This window comes from Petaurus breviceps, unplaced genomic scaffold (assembly GCF_028583685.1).
Source record: "Petaurus breviceps papuanus isolate PSGF00001 unplaced genomic scaffold, PetGlider_PUasm1.0 90925, whole genome shotgun sequence".
Classification (NCBI taxonomy): domain Eukaryota; kingdom Metazoa; phylum Chordata; class Mammalia; order Diprotodontia; family Petauridae; genus Petaurus; species Petaurus breviceps.
Genome location: NW_027187380.1, coordinates 26,709,593 through 26,723,298, shown reverse-complemented (window position 1 = coordinate 26,723,298; position 13,706 = coordinate 26,709,593). Strand labels below are relative to the sequence as shown.

Sequence of the window (13,706 nt, the reverse complement as noted above, 5' to 3'; positions counted from 1 at the left end):
CTACATTACGGTACCCTCTGTATGCACCCCCCCCCCCCCGTGAAACGCATGCTGCGCTCCAAGCTGCATCCAATCAGAGCTGCAGGAGTGAGCGCGTCATCCTGTTCTTCCCCAGTGATTTGCTTATTGAATAAAGGTACATTTTTTTGTTCACATTTACCTGTTTATTAAAATTGCTGTCAATGTTCATTAAAATAAGCCCTCCCCTGAAAATAAGCCCTCTGGTGTTTTTCTGTCCAAAAAAATTAATAAGACAGTGTCTTATTATCGGGGAAACACGGTAATACTTCAAGAAAACTTCCAGCATGGTAGAAACTACCAGAGCTTCCAACTCATCAGCTTAAAGGCAGCCAGGTGGCACAATGGATAGATCATTAGACCTGGAATCAGGAAGACCTGAGTTCAAATCTGCCTTCTGACATTTACTATCTGTGTAACCCTGGGCAAGTCATTTAATTGCTATCTGCCTCAGTTTCCTCAACTGTAAAACAGGGATCACAACAGCACCTTCCCTCCCACCGTTGTTGCGAGGATCAAATAAGATAGTATTTGAAAAGCACTTTGTAAACCTAAAAAGTGCTACATAAATGCTAGCTATTATTAACTTTCAAAGAAGAACACAGCATCATCTCCACTCTATTATGAGGAAGTTAGTCCTAGCATTATTACCCCCATTTTACATTCTCTGAAGGCTCAGGGAATTAAATGACTTTGTCCATAGCCAAAGAGATGCTAAGCTCCTAAGCTGGGACTTGGATTCACATCTTTGGGCTCCGAGACCAGTGCTCATTCTATTATACTGGGCTCTCCCTGTTAGAGGAATGACAAGTGTGATATTGTGGGGTGAGAGAGCTGGGGAGATGGTCCATCAACCAAGTGATGAAATAATAAAGTCTGATCATTTACTAGAAACAGATAAAACTGATTTAACTCTTCCCAAATTATGTAAATAAACCAACCAATAAACAGCAAATTAAACCCAAACTCCCAAGCTTCCTAAATAACCTTGTTTGTATCCTTAGAGGTTGCTTCTTTACCCAAAGCCTTTGTAAAATCTTTATGTTTATGAGAGAAAATAAAATAAGATAATGCACAAAGCTCTTTTCCATCCTTGTGGAGCTATCTATATGCTAGGCCATTAATTATTATTACTGTCCTCTAGCTTCTAATCATAGATGATTTTAATTACTCCTATTTGATAAAATATGTGTAACTCTTAAAAAACCCTCCCATTTAGAACATATGTTTATATATATATATGTTTATATATGTATATTTACAACATATTTAGAATAATTCCTTCTAGGAAGATAGCAAGAGAAGAAGTTTGAAATCTACCTAGAAAAGTTGGTATGGGTCATTCCCTGTGAAATAAGCAAGAATGGGATTTCCTGTGATTCTTAGTCAGTAGTCAGTGATTCTAAAGTTATTCTCTGTCTAGACCACAGTTCATGATTACATCTTTCATTAACATGCTCACTTGGACCACACTCTTTTCAAGACAGGAAACAGTACTCCTGAATTCTTTTTTTCTCCTAACATCCAGGCAACAGTGGAAATCAGATGGACTGAAACACAACCAGAAAGACATCAAAGTTTTAGGATGTTCTTTAAGTGCTTAAGGGAAAAGGACTGACTTACCATACCACTCATCAACCCATGCAAAAGCCTGTCTGTGCCCAATCAACAGGATATCTCGGACCACCTGAAAAGTGGAAGCAAAACTTCTTGTCACAAAATCTCCTAAGAAATAAACTGCCCTGTTTGCTGGTTTCCTGGGGAAAATCGGTTTCTTAGTCCCTCTTACTATATACAATTGCAATCATTATTAATTTATTATTTTGGTGAGGCAATCACGGTTAAGTGACTTGCCTAGGGTCACACAGCTAGTAAGTGTCAAGTGTTTGAAGGCTAGATTTGAACTCAGATCCTCCTGACTCCAGGGTTGGTGCTCTATTCACTGCACCACTTAGCTGCCCGAATCATTATTATTTACTTAAAAGGTAATTTACGGCAGTTAAAAGAAAAGTATATAGGGGCAGCTAGAACAGAGGTTTGGCCCTGAAGTCACAACCCCAACTGCCTTGCCTTTCCCCCTCCAAAAAAAAAGTGTATAGCAGTGTATCTGAGAATCATGGGGTCATTTTCACTGTGTGTATATGTTTAGGTCTTAAAGGGATGTACTAACGACAAGTCCTTTGGCAACAATTCAACAAGACAATTAGCTTTGACGTTAGTTACCTGTGGAAGTCAGTCCTCACTTATCTTCAATTAAAACGGCTGATGCTTTTCACTTACTGAGTCAGGGTGGCGTCTCTCATTATTCCAAGAAAGCTAAGGTGTGATTGTTGGAAAATAACACAGTCATGTGCACACTTGAGTATAGGCTAAGAGCCATTATGTTCTTTAATGATAATAGCTGACATTTGGATAGCTCTTACAAAGTGTTTTGTATGCATTTGATCTCACTTGATCTTCACAAGGGCCCTGTGAGTTAGGTAAAGTAAGAATAGTAATTCATTTTACAGGGTCGTTTTGAGGATCAAATGAGATGACGTAGACAAAAAGCTTTATAAACGTTAAAGTACTATAAAAAGCATCAGCCATTATTGTTATATTATATTATGTTTATTATATTGTCATACCATATTATATTATATCATTTATATTACTATATCATACCATATTATGTCATGTTATGTTATGTTATGATATTACATCATATTATATTCCGAATCTTGTATTTTGTGGGAAGCCTTTCCTGGTCCCCCCTTAATGCTAGTACCTCCCCTCTGAAATCACCTGCAATTTACCCTCAATGTGTCCTTTTTGCACATGTTTATTTGCAAGGAGTTTCTCCATTAGGATGTGAATTCCTAAAGAGCAGAGATTGTTTTTGTCATTTTTCTTATCTACTCCAGTGCCTGACACATAGTAGAAGATTAATAAATCTGTGTTGACTGACTTTCCACTTTCCTGAACTTAACTCTCTTTTCTTTGAATAACTTCCAGATTTTGTTAACATTTCAAATAGCATTTAAAAAAATATAATGAGGACACAGGAATAAAATTCTAACACATATACCCTCATGGTTTTTCTTTTTTTCTTTTTCCAAAGAGCTGGAGATGTTGGACATTCTATTCCAATGCCTTCATTTTATAGATTTATATGTATTTGTTTGCACGTTGTCTCCTCCATTATACTGTGAATGCCTTGACAATCTAGTGCTTAACAGAATGATAATAACCGCCTACTGACTGGACTTAGCACATTTCCAGGCACACAGTAGGTACATAATAAATGCTTGTTGACTTGGCTTGACTTATAGGTAAAGAAGGAATGCACAGTTTGCCATGAAAGAGATTAGGTGGCAGGAGAATTTAAAGAGAGAAATATAAGATAACTAGAACCACAGCCTCTGCGTTGCAGGCTAATCATACCCACTCCAAGTAGGCTGCAACATGAAGTATACATAGGTTGACAATCGCTGGACCCCATGTTGAGGATTTACAGGAGGATATGGGTTGTAATCTGCAATTCTGGAGGGAGTATTTTTACATTAATATATTTAAAAATACATAAATTTATGTGCTCCAAGAAGCATTAAAATAAATATTCTTTGCTTAGCACAGTGACTGGAACAAAGTAGGTGCTTAACAAATGTTTATCAACTGACTCGTTCAGTCGGCACACCTGCACACGTGTATTTAGGGCATACTTGTTGATTGTACGTACATGTGTGTACCTCTATGTTTCCAAGACATACTCAGTGTGTCTTAACATTGTCTCAGTCCTCATGCATGTTTCAGTAAATGACATTTTTGAATTTTGTGGGGTTTTGTGAAGCAGGAAAAGTACTTATAATGAAGTGTTTATGACACAGGGCATCTGAGCAGCTAAAGAGGCTTTTGTGACATGGAAGGAGGAAAACACATGTCAGGAAAATGAGCAGCAACATGTAACAATAGACACTTGAGTGCTGAGTATGGGAAACTGGTAAGACTCAAAGAAAAAAGCAACCACGGCACTGGGAAATACACTTGTTACATTAGTTACAACACAGCTGCCTGTCAGAAACCAGGATTCAATAATGCTTTAAGAGTTCACATTTTAATGGTTTTTCTGACTGTGAAGGGATCCTTAAGAAACAAAGGTGTTCATAGAGAGGCATCCTTGGAATTTTAAACCCACAGAAATGCCATTCCCAGATACTAATTAGTCTCTTCGATGCCACAGCAGGTGTGTTTTCTGAGCTTTGATAACACTTTATTCTATTTAGGAATGGGCACCAGGGAAAATTCATAATCCTGTGCAATGCTGGTAGGTATTTTAAAAATGAGGATAAAACTCTCAAGATTAGCCTGAGTCACCCATGGGAAAACTATTGGGCAAGTGTTGGCGCGACCTCATTATTAGTTTCAGGAGAGGGAATGATAAAGTTCCCTAATGGCAGTGGCTTGAGGGAGGAAGACTGCTCTGGACTCAAGGGTTGCACAGAAGAGATGGCTTGGGAATGACATCAGAGGTGATCTAAACCAGAGTTGGAAAGTGGAATTTTAACTCTGAAAGCAATCCCCTGAGATGTACTCTTGCATTCAGTAACCTTGGCGTCCTTGCTGGTCCTCAGATAAGACATTCCATCTCCTGACTCCAGGCTTTTCCCCTGATTGTCCCCCTTGTTGGCTTCCCTGGCTTCCTTCAAGGTCTAGATATAATCCTATCTCCTAAAAGAGGTCTCTCTCTCTTTTTTTTGTGCTTTTTGGGGGGCAATTGGGGTTAGGTAACTTGCCCAAGGTCACAGGCTAGTTTTTGTGTTAAGTGTCTGAGGCTGGATTTGAACTCAGGTACTCCTGACTCCAGGGCCGGTAATCTATTCACTGCACCACCTAGCCACCCCCTGATTAATTTTTTTTTAAGAAGCCTCTCTTGGATCCCCCTTAATGACAGGGTCTCCCTTCATTTCCAATTTCTCCTGTACGTTTTTTGTTTGTACACTGTTGTTTGCATATTATCTCCCCTATGAGATTGTAAGCTCCTTGAGGGCAGGGACTGTCTTTTACCTTTCTTTACCATTCAGCACAGTGTGTAGCATACAGATGTTTAATAAATGGCTGGAGGCAGAATGGGTGTTAGATCTTCATCTCCATGTGTTTCATACCACAGTAACCATTATAGGCTCTGCAGTGGTCAAGGAGCTGGTTTGGAATATTCACTCATTGGGGTCAGCTACATGGTGCAGGGGATAGAGGGCCAGGTCTGGAGTCAGGAATACCTGAGTATTCAGATAACCTGGCTTCAAATAACCTACTAGCTGTGTGACCCTGGACAAATCACTTAACACTTTTTGCCTCAATTTCCTCATCTGTAAAATGAGCTGGAGAAGGCAATGGCAAACCATGCCAGTATCTTTGCCAAGAAAATCCCAAATGGGGTCAACAAGAGTCAGACATGACTGAAACAACTGAACAACTTCATCTTATTCATTAATTAAAACATTAAGAGTTTTCAAATTCAATCCACATTTAGTTGCTATTTATGACACCAATTTTTCCAAGGATGAGAACTGTGGAGGCAGATGGAGACTGTTCCTTGGGCACTCAATTCTAGCACCACTTTTTAAGTGCTAATAATAATAACTAACATATGTAACATGTATAGCATTTTGAAGTTTGCAAAGCTCTTTACATAGAAATAAGGGACAGGGAGTAGACCTGTGCTTATATTGGTTAAAGAGAACTCCCAAGTGAGGAAACTCTCTCCACTAATGCAAGCTGGCACCTTCTCTACAATATATAGAATTGCCTAAAGCAGTGGCCTCAAACTCACATAGAACCAGTTACGTATTGATTGAGAAAATCACAAATTAACATCTACTTTATATTGTATTTTTATTTATTTTGTTAACTATTTACCACTTAAAGGACCTCGAGTTGGACACCTCTGGAAGAGCAATGAGGTTAACCAGAGTCCTATGGCCATTATGTGTCAGAGTCAGGCCTGCAACCAGATCTTCCTGGCTTTAAGTTCTGCTCTCTAGTCACTGTACCATACCATATGTGATGCAAATGCCTTACATACAGCATCTGCTTTGGTTAAAAATTCTGCAAAAATCATTTAGAGTATGGCTCCTCAAGTCAGTATTTCAGTTCTTCACCCTATGTTACAGATAAATGAAAAGATCTGCAGCCTCTCCTGAAATCCCAAATAATGCTAACTAAATAATAGACTAACTAAACTGGGGGGTTGGGGGGATGGAAGTAGGGGATGCATTTTTCACTTTTCCTGGACAGATGAGGGTTGCATGCCTATTCTTTAAAAAGCTAAGCAACCTGGGAACCCAGATGGCACAATAGACAGAGTACTGGCTCTGAATTCAGAAGGACCTGAGTTCAAATTCTGCCTCAGCCATTTACTAGTTATATGACCCTGTGCAAGTCACTTAACCCCAATTGTCTCCAAAACCCCTCCCCACAAACCAAACCAAAAAAGCTAGGTTAGTGAGATGGTTGATTATTTCCAATTTATCCCATCTATTATTTGTATTTACATAGTTGTTCACATATTGTCTCCTAATAAAGGAGACAATTGTGAGTTCCCTGAGGGCAGGGACTGTCTTTCGACTCTTTTGGTATCCCCAGTGCTTTGCATAGCTGGCACACTGTTGTTTAGTTGTGTCTAACTCTTCATGACACCATTTGGGGTTTTCTTGGTAGAGATACTTGAGTGGTTTGCTATTTACTTCTCTAGTCCATTTCATGGATGAGGAAACTGAGGCAAATATATTTAAGTGCTTTGCCCAGGGTCACAGAGCTAGTGTCTAAAACCACATTTGAACTCAGGTCTTCCTGATGCCTGGCTCGGCACTCTATCTACCGTGCCCTCTAGCTGCCCATTTTGTGATAATGGAAGCATTTTATGAATGGGGTACTATGGGATTTCATAATCAATTTGCCTTGTAGAGGTTATTATACTTTTGCACATGCATCTATGCACCCTGGCCAGATCTTAAGTAATATGGCTGTTTTCTCTGGCCCTTGCTTAAATCCATAGCATGGTTTTCACTCACCTTGTGTACAAATTGTTCTACTCTGGTCTGAAGTCCCCAGACTTCGAATTTCACAGTCACCAATTTGTAGGAGCACATGATCGGTTGGTGACTATCTCTCCAGCCTTCCCTTAAATGTCCTCTCCCTGTTTTCTCTGATTTAAAATGTTTAGGATCCTAAAAAATAAAAGGGGGAAAATTGTGATTTAGAAGTACAACTAATAAATACTAATAAGTCTATGTGGAAATTGGCCATTGACCATTTCATCAGAAACTCGTTTTCTAAGGAAGAATATCTCAAGAAGTTTAAAATGAAAACATGGAAAAGACACTATTGTAATCAGAGCCATATCTAAAAATAATTGTACTGGGGCAGATCAATTTGGGGTGGGGAGTGTGGTACAGAGCATACTGTAGGTACAGTCATGCCAGGAGAAGAGGTCGATCCTCCCCCAGACAGTCTGGGTTGGGGGAGAAGGTGGGAGCCAGGCACCCATATTTAGCATCTTGCTTTCAGTATGCTGAAGATGGTAGCATGGAGGTGGTTCCAGTATATCTGTCTAGGCTGTTGGAGAAAGATGAAGTTTATGTACCAAATCACTCCAAGTTAGTTATGGCCTTGATCACAATGGCATCACATACAATGATACTAAGCACCACTGGAGGCAGGCAATTTACAGATTTTAAGTGATCCATAATAAGACTCTTTTTAGTGCCCTAAAAATAAAAGAGATGCCCACGTGGTCGGAGCATCTAAAATTCTCAGTCCTGTGGGGCAATGACCAGTAGACAGGGTGCTAGGCCTTGGAGTCAGGAAGACCCGAGTTCAAACCCAGCTTCAGATACTAGCTGTGGGACACTGGGCAAGTCATTTTAACCTCTGCCTCAGTTGCTTCATCTGTAAAATAGGGATAATACCAGCACTTACCTTCCTGGGTTATTGTGAGGATCAAAGGAGACAATACTTGTAAAGCACTTAGTACAGCGCGTGGCACAGAGTAAGCACTATATAAATATTAACGCTTATTATGAAATATTTAGAAAACTGCTAAAAATGACATGATATTCCCTTGGCAGAAACCTAGATTCTGGCTCTGTTTGTGGATATTCACATGTAAAGGGAACATAATATGTCATTATCTCAAGAAAACATTTATTGAGCACCCACCACACAGTGCTGCATTAGCTATTACATTTTGCTCACCCTCACTGAGCTTTATTTTCTCTGTTATGTGGGAGGAAATTCACCAAGTACAGTCCTGGAGAGAAAAAACAAGACTATGCTTGGAACCTGCTTTTTAACAATTTGACTTCCAATTCTTTCCCCACCTAGGAAAACAATCTTTCAATGCTATAGCAGATCTGTCTTCTAAGACCCATGGTATAGGGCCAAATCTACTTGTAGGGCTATGCAGGAGCTAAAGTGAGATCACCTTCTCTGGCCTGATCAAGACCTACTCTTAGGTCCTGATGACAGTTCCCTTCACTTATTATTATTATTTTTATAATTCATCAAATCTAGCCAGAATATAAAAAAAGTTGGACATTCTATGTAGTATTCCACACCCCTGGCACCCCACTTTTGCATAGAAGGTAGGAGAGGGTAGGTGTCTTCTCACAACTCTTCGTTGGGATTAAGATTGGTCATTATAATTTCATAACATTGAGTTTTCAATTGCTTTTCCTTCACAAGCATTACCATATTCATCATTATAGCACAATAATACTATAATATATTAATGTACCACAATTTCTTTAGTCATTCCTTGATAGATGGGCATCTACTTTGTTTATAGAAAATGCTGTTAGAAATATCTGGGTATCTGAGGGACCTTCCTCATGGTCACTGATCTCTTTGGGGTATATGCTTTAGTAGCAGAAGCTTAGGGTTAGAAAGTAGGGCAAATGGGTGACTCAGTGGATAGAACAATGGGCCTGGAGCCAGGAATATCTGTGTTCCCATTGGGTCACCTTGGTATGCTCAGTTATAAAATAGGGATAATAGTAGCACCCACCTTCCAGGTTTAGTGTGAGGTTCAAGTGAGATTATACTTGAAAAGCACCAGTATTACTGTGTAGGCACTTAAAGGTTTTATTTTCTTCCTTCCAGATGGATAGTTTTTTCAACCAGTGGATTCTGTGTTCAGCCACTGAATCTTTGGCATTTCATGCCAACTGAGAAACCTCTGCTTGAGATTCATTCATAGATCCTTCTCAGAAAGCAAACCCCCCAAACTTCAACGCTTGCATTTTCAAAGAAGTACAGATATGAGTTGTGATTTCCTGAGACTAGCAGTGAAGTACAGATTGAGATGTGGCTTCCTGTCTGTAAGGCAGAGGGCACAGATGTTAGGTAATTTTCAAAAGGGTCTCTTGTAATTTGGGAAAACTTAGTGGGAGATTTAGTGGTTCAACCCAACCATCTCCAAGCCTTCCTTCCTCCTCCTATACTACAAAATGCAAAGAAAAAAAATAACCCAGTATGGCACAGAACAAGATCTTAATAGCATCATACAAGAGGAGGATGTGGTTGTCTTTCTGTGAACACTTCGCTTCAAATGGCAGCAGTGAAAGCTGTAAATTAGGTATCCTTTGTTTTCTAGACAGTTTACAGTGGTCTGAGTAAAGACAGGAACTGAAGTGTGTTGGGCAATGTAAAGAAGTTATTTTTCTTTTAATTTTTTAGAATCTGTCCTTTGCTTACTCATCCTTGCATGCTTAATGCTATATCAGCTGTTTGAAAGGTTTAACAGGGGGCGGCTAGGTGGCACAGTGAATAGAGCACTGGCCCTGGAGCCAGGAGGACACAAGTTCAAATCTGGCCTCAGACACTTAACACAAAAAACTAGCCGTGTGACCTTGGGCAAGTCACTTAGCCCCAACTGCCCTCCAAAAAAAGCAAAATAAAAAGGTGTAACAACACCAGCAAGTTGGGCCAGGTTGTACGTGACAGCACACTGAGGGGTTGGGGAACCAGGACTGGAAAACTAGAGTGTACAGGAAACAATGGAGTCAGAGCAGCAACCATTCAATCAATAAATGAACATTTATTAAGTGTGCTCTGTGCTAGGCACTGTGCTGTAGAAAAATAACAAGAGCTAATATCATTTTGCACTTTAACTTTGCAAAATACTTCCTATGTATTATCTCATTCCTGAAAACCTTATGAGATGGGTGCTACTGTTACTCCTATTTTACAGAGGAGGACACTAAGGTTGAATGTAACCTCTCTTTGGCTCAGAAGGAAAGTCAGTAAATAGATACATATTGGAGGGCCAAAAAGGAAGGGGAGATGGGAAGGTAGGATCAACGCAAGGCCGGTGGTCAAAGGGCCAGTGATCAAAAATGAGGTGGGGACAAAGGGGAGGTGCCCAGTGGTCCCCACAGGACTATCAACAAAGAGAAATCTCCATTAATGAGAAGCTCTATTATTCAAGCTTCAGCTGACTCTACTCTTCTCTCATCTTTTTTTTGTAACTTTTTGGAGGGGGGAGGGCAGGGAAATTGGGGTTAAGTGACTTGCCCAAGGTCACATGGCTAGTAAGTGTTAAGTATCTGAGGCTGAATTTGAACTCAGGTCCTCCTGACTCCAGGGCCAGCTTTATTCACTGCACCACCTAGCTGCCCCACTCTTCTCTCATCTTAATGAGAGCTGATGCCAAGTCAGCCAAGAAATATTTATTAAGTGCTTATTGTGTGTGAGGCACATGGTAAATGCTGGGAATACAAAGAAAGGGAAAAACCTACTCCCAGCCCCTCACACTAGAATGTGAGCACGTAAGTTAACTGTGGGCATACAAGATGATAAATACAATGCAAATAGTTGTTAATGTTAAAGTGGAGGCACTGGCAGTGGTGGCAGGATTCAGAAAGGTCTCCTGCAGAAAATGAGATCTGAACAAATCTGAAGGAAGCTGGGAAAGCCAGGAGGTAAAGAAGGAGAATATCCAGGCACAAAGGGCAGTCAGCAAAAAGGGATGAAGTTGAGATGAAATGCTGTATTTGAGGACCCACAAAGGACAGTACTGCTGTGTAGGATACTTGGAAGGGAGTGAAGTATAAGAGACTAGGAAGGTCTAATGGTAATTGAATTTGAACCCCACAATGGGATGGACTTTTTTTTTATCAATAAAATTTAATTTATTTTTATTTATACAGTACATGTGATTTCACAATCATTTAAAAAATAAAATATTTTAACTATCCATTTTCTCCGTCTTTTTCATTAAGAAAACAAAAGACAATGTATAATTTTATTCAAGTTAATGTATGGTTATGACACAGTGTCTAAATCAGACACCTAAAAATGAAACAATAAATGACTAACAAACTACAGTATCTTTACTTTGTTTTCTTTAAGTCGATAGGTCAAAGAGCACAATTAGAAAAACTGAGAATGCTAAATGTCTGCTTACTGATAATGTGAGGATTATGTTATTTAACTTGAAAATATTTTGGTTAATACTTTCTTTAAAATATCCATTCCTTAATAATTGATAAAGCAAAAAAAAAAAAAACTGGGGACCTGAACAGTGAACAAATTTAGCCCTACCTGAAAAATTACATTGTAACTGTCATGATAACAGAAAGTTCAAAGACTTTCTTTGCTTACTCAAAATTCTTAATTCCCTTCCTGGTTTTCCAGTAAAATAGGGATTCCCACACATACAAATACTCACCAGTCAGATAATTTATATAGCAACTTACCATACTGAAAACATCAAGGACATAAGAACTACCTCAATGGAAGATGAAGTTATATTTATCCACCTTATTACTCTGTGCTCTGTTATTCCTTCCCCATTCTTAATAGCAACCACAATCTCTAGCCCAGGAAATAAATACTTCCATCAAACTTAATGAGGCTACCATCAAGTGTCAGGGCTTTTTTTAATTTCCATTGTACTCCTATTCAATTTGGCTGTTCCAACATCAAATTAAATAACTAATCTGCTTTAGAAAGAATTTTGATATGAGAGTCAGATTCCATGAACTGGATCCTAGCAATTACATCTAAGGATGAATCACAAAAATCAGAAAAAGTCAATAATGATAAATAATATTTAAAGACTTGTTTATATACCTTGGCTGAATCTCTAAGTAACATATTTAGGAAGTTTGTTTTCTCTATACCTTTTTATTTCTCTCATACATTTTAAAATTCCAAGATGTTCCATCTTCTTCAGATAGGAGTACTAATTTAAATGATGTCTATTTTAAAAACAAGTTTCAAAGATGTCTTTTAGTAAATTTCTTTTCATTTAGGCTACTTATGTTGTAGGCTGTTCTAAAATTACTCATTTAGTGAATGTAAAAGTTGAATGTAAAGTTCAAGAGAAGAAATTTAAAAGCATAATCTTAATTCTATTAAATGGTTCCGTTTTAGACATCATCTTAAAGTACTTTACTATTTTGAACTTAGTGTTAAAGAAAATTATTTTTTAGCAATCACTGTCATATATGATCATGGTTTATACAAATCTCCAGATTTTGCTGTAAGATATTTAAGCACCCTGAAATTTAATTGCATTTGAAATCATTATTTAAACAAATAACTCAAATCAAGTAGGTTACTTAACTCAATGGCAATATAGTATTTTGTGATCTGCTTTGCTTTATTAGCTGCAAACCCTAAATCTAAAGGAAACAACCTATAACATTTTTAATATCTTTGCAGACTATCTGCATGTGAAATTTTAAAAAGTAATCATACTAAGATATAAACAGGGTTTTAATGAGAAAGTTAAACATCACCACTGCTAGAACTGGGTAAATCATTTTACTCAGTTTCAAAGAGTTTGTATGTTCAAGGTTTTTTTTGGGGGGGAAAGTACCTCTACTGCTCTCTGACTCTCTAGGAGACTAGGTTATATGAGGCTTTAAAATCCAAACAGAGGATTTTATATTTGATCTTGGAGGTAATAGGGAGCCACTGAAGTTTACTGAGAAATGGACTAACAAAATGAGAATTGCACTTTAGGAAGGTCACTTTGGCAGTTAAATGGAACATGGAGTGATGTGTGGAGGGATTTGAAGCAGTGAGACCAATCAGAGATGATGAGGGCATATGCAAAGATAGCAGCAATGTGAGTGAAGAGAAGAGGACATATTTGAGAAAAGGTATGAAGCTAGAAATGGCAGGATTTGGCAATAAACTGAATATACAGGGTGAATACCAATGAGTAGTTTAAGATGACACCTAGGTCAAGAGCTTGAATGACTGACCCAGGCTGAAAGCCAAGTGAATCAACAGAGCCTACAGAGACCTGAAGATGATGCAAAGTTAAAGTAGAGAAGGGAACATACACACTTTTCTGACAGATGCAGTTGCCTGGTATAGGGTCTGGCCTAAGCTGACCTCTTCCTCAAGATAACCAAATCAATAAAAAACCAACCAAAAGAGCTCTCCATTCAAACCTCATTCTCCACCAATCTTAAAAACAAGAAATACGAGTCAAGATGGCAGAGTAGAAGCAGTACCTCCACGGGGCTCTGGCTTTCATCTTCCCCAATTAATGTAAAAGGGGACTCTGAAAAACTTTGGAGCTACAGAACCCACAAAATGACACAGAGAAACTAACCTCCTGCTGAGGACAGGATGGCAGGAATAGGCCAGAGCAGGCTCTGGGAGCCCAGCCCAGGCCCCGCATGAGCCAGAGG

General features: G+C 38.8%; 2 protein-coding genes and 1 long non-coding RNA gene across 4 annotated transcripts in view; 1 reads left to right on the top strand and 2 right to left on the bottom strand.

Annotated features, from left to right (window-relative positions):
- PITPNC1 (phosphatidylinositol transfer protein cytoplasmic 1) overlaps positions 1 to 13,706 on the bottom strand; it is a 432,818-nt gene that overhangs the window by 39,062 nt on the left and 380,050 nt on the right. For both annotated transcript variants that reach the window (XM_069076613.1, XM_069076614.1), the window contains 2 exons: positions 7,068 to 7,223; positions 1,642 to 1,705 (listed from right to left, as the gene is read on the bottom strand). In XM_069076613.1, the coding sequence (XP_068932714.1) occupies positions 1,642 to 1,705; positions 7,068 to 7,223 (220 nt within the window). The remainder of the gene's footprint in view (positions 1 to 1,641; positions 1,706 to 7,067; positions 7,224 to 13,706) is intronic.
- Positions 1 to 13,706, top strand: part of LOC138152623 (uncharacterized) — a 634,969-nt gene that overhangs the window by 394,022 nt on the left and 227,241 nt on the right. The gene's annotated exons all lie outside the window — the stretch shown is intronic.
- The window catches only part of NOL11 (nucleolar protein 11), a 276,383-nt gene that overhangs the window by 88,071 nt on the left and 174,606 nt on the right, over positions 1 to 13,706 (bottom strand). The window lies entirely within an intron of this gene.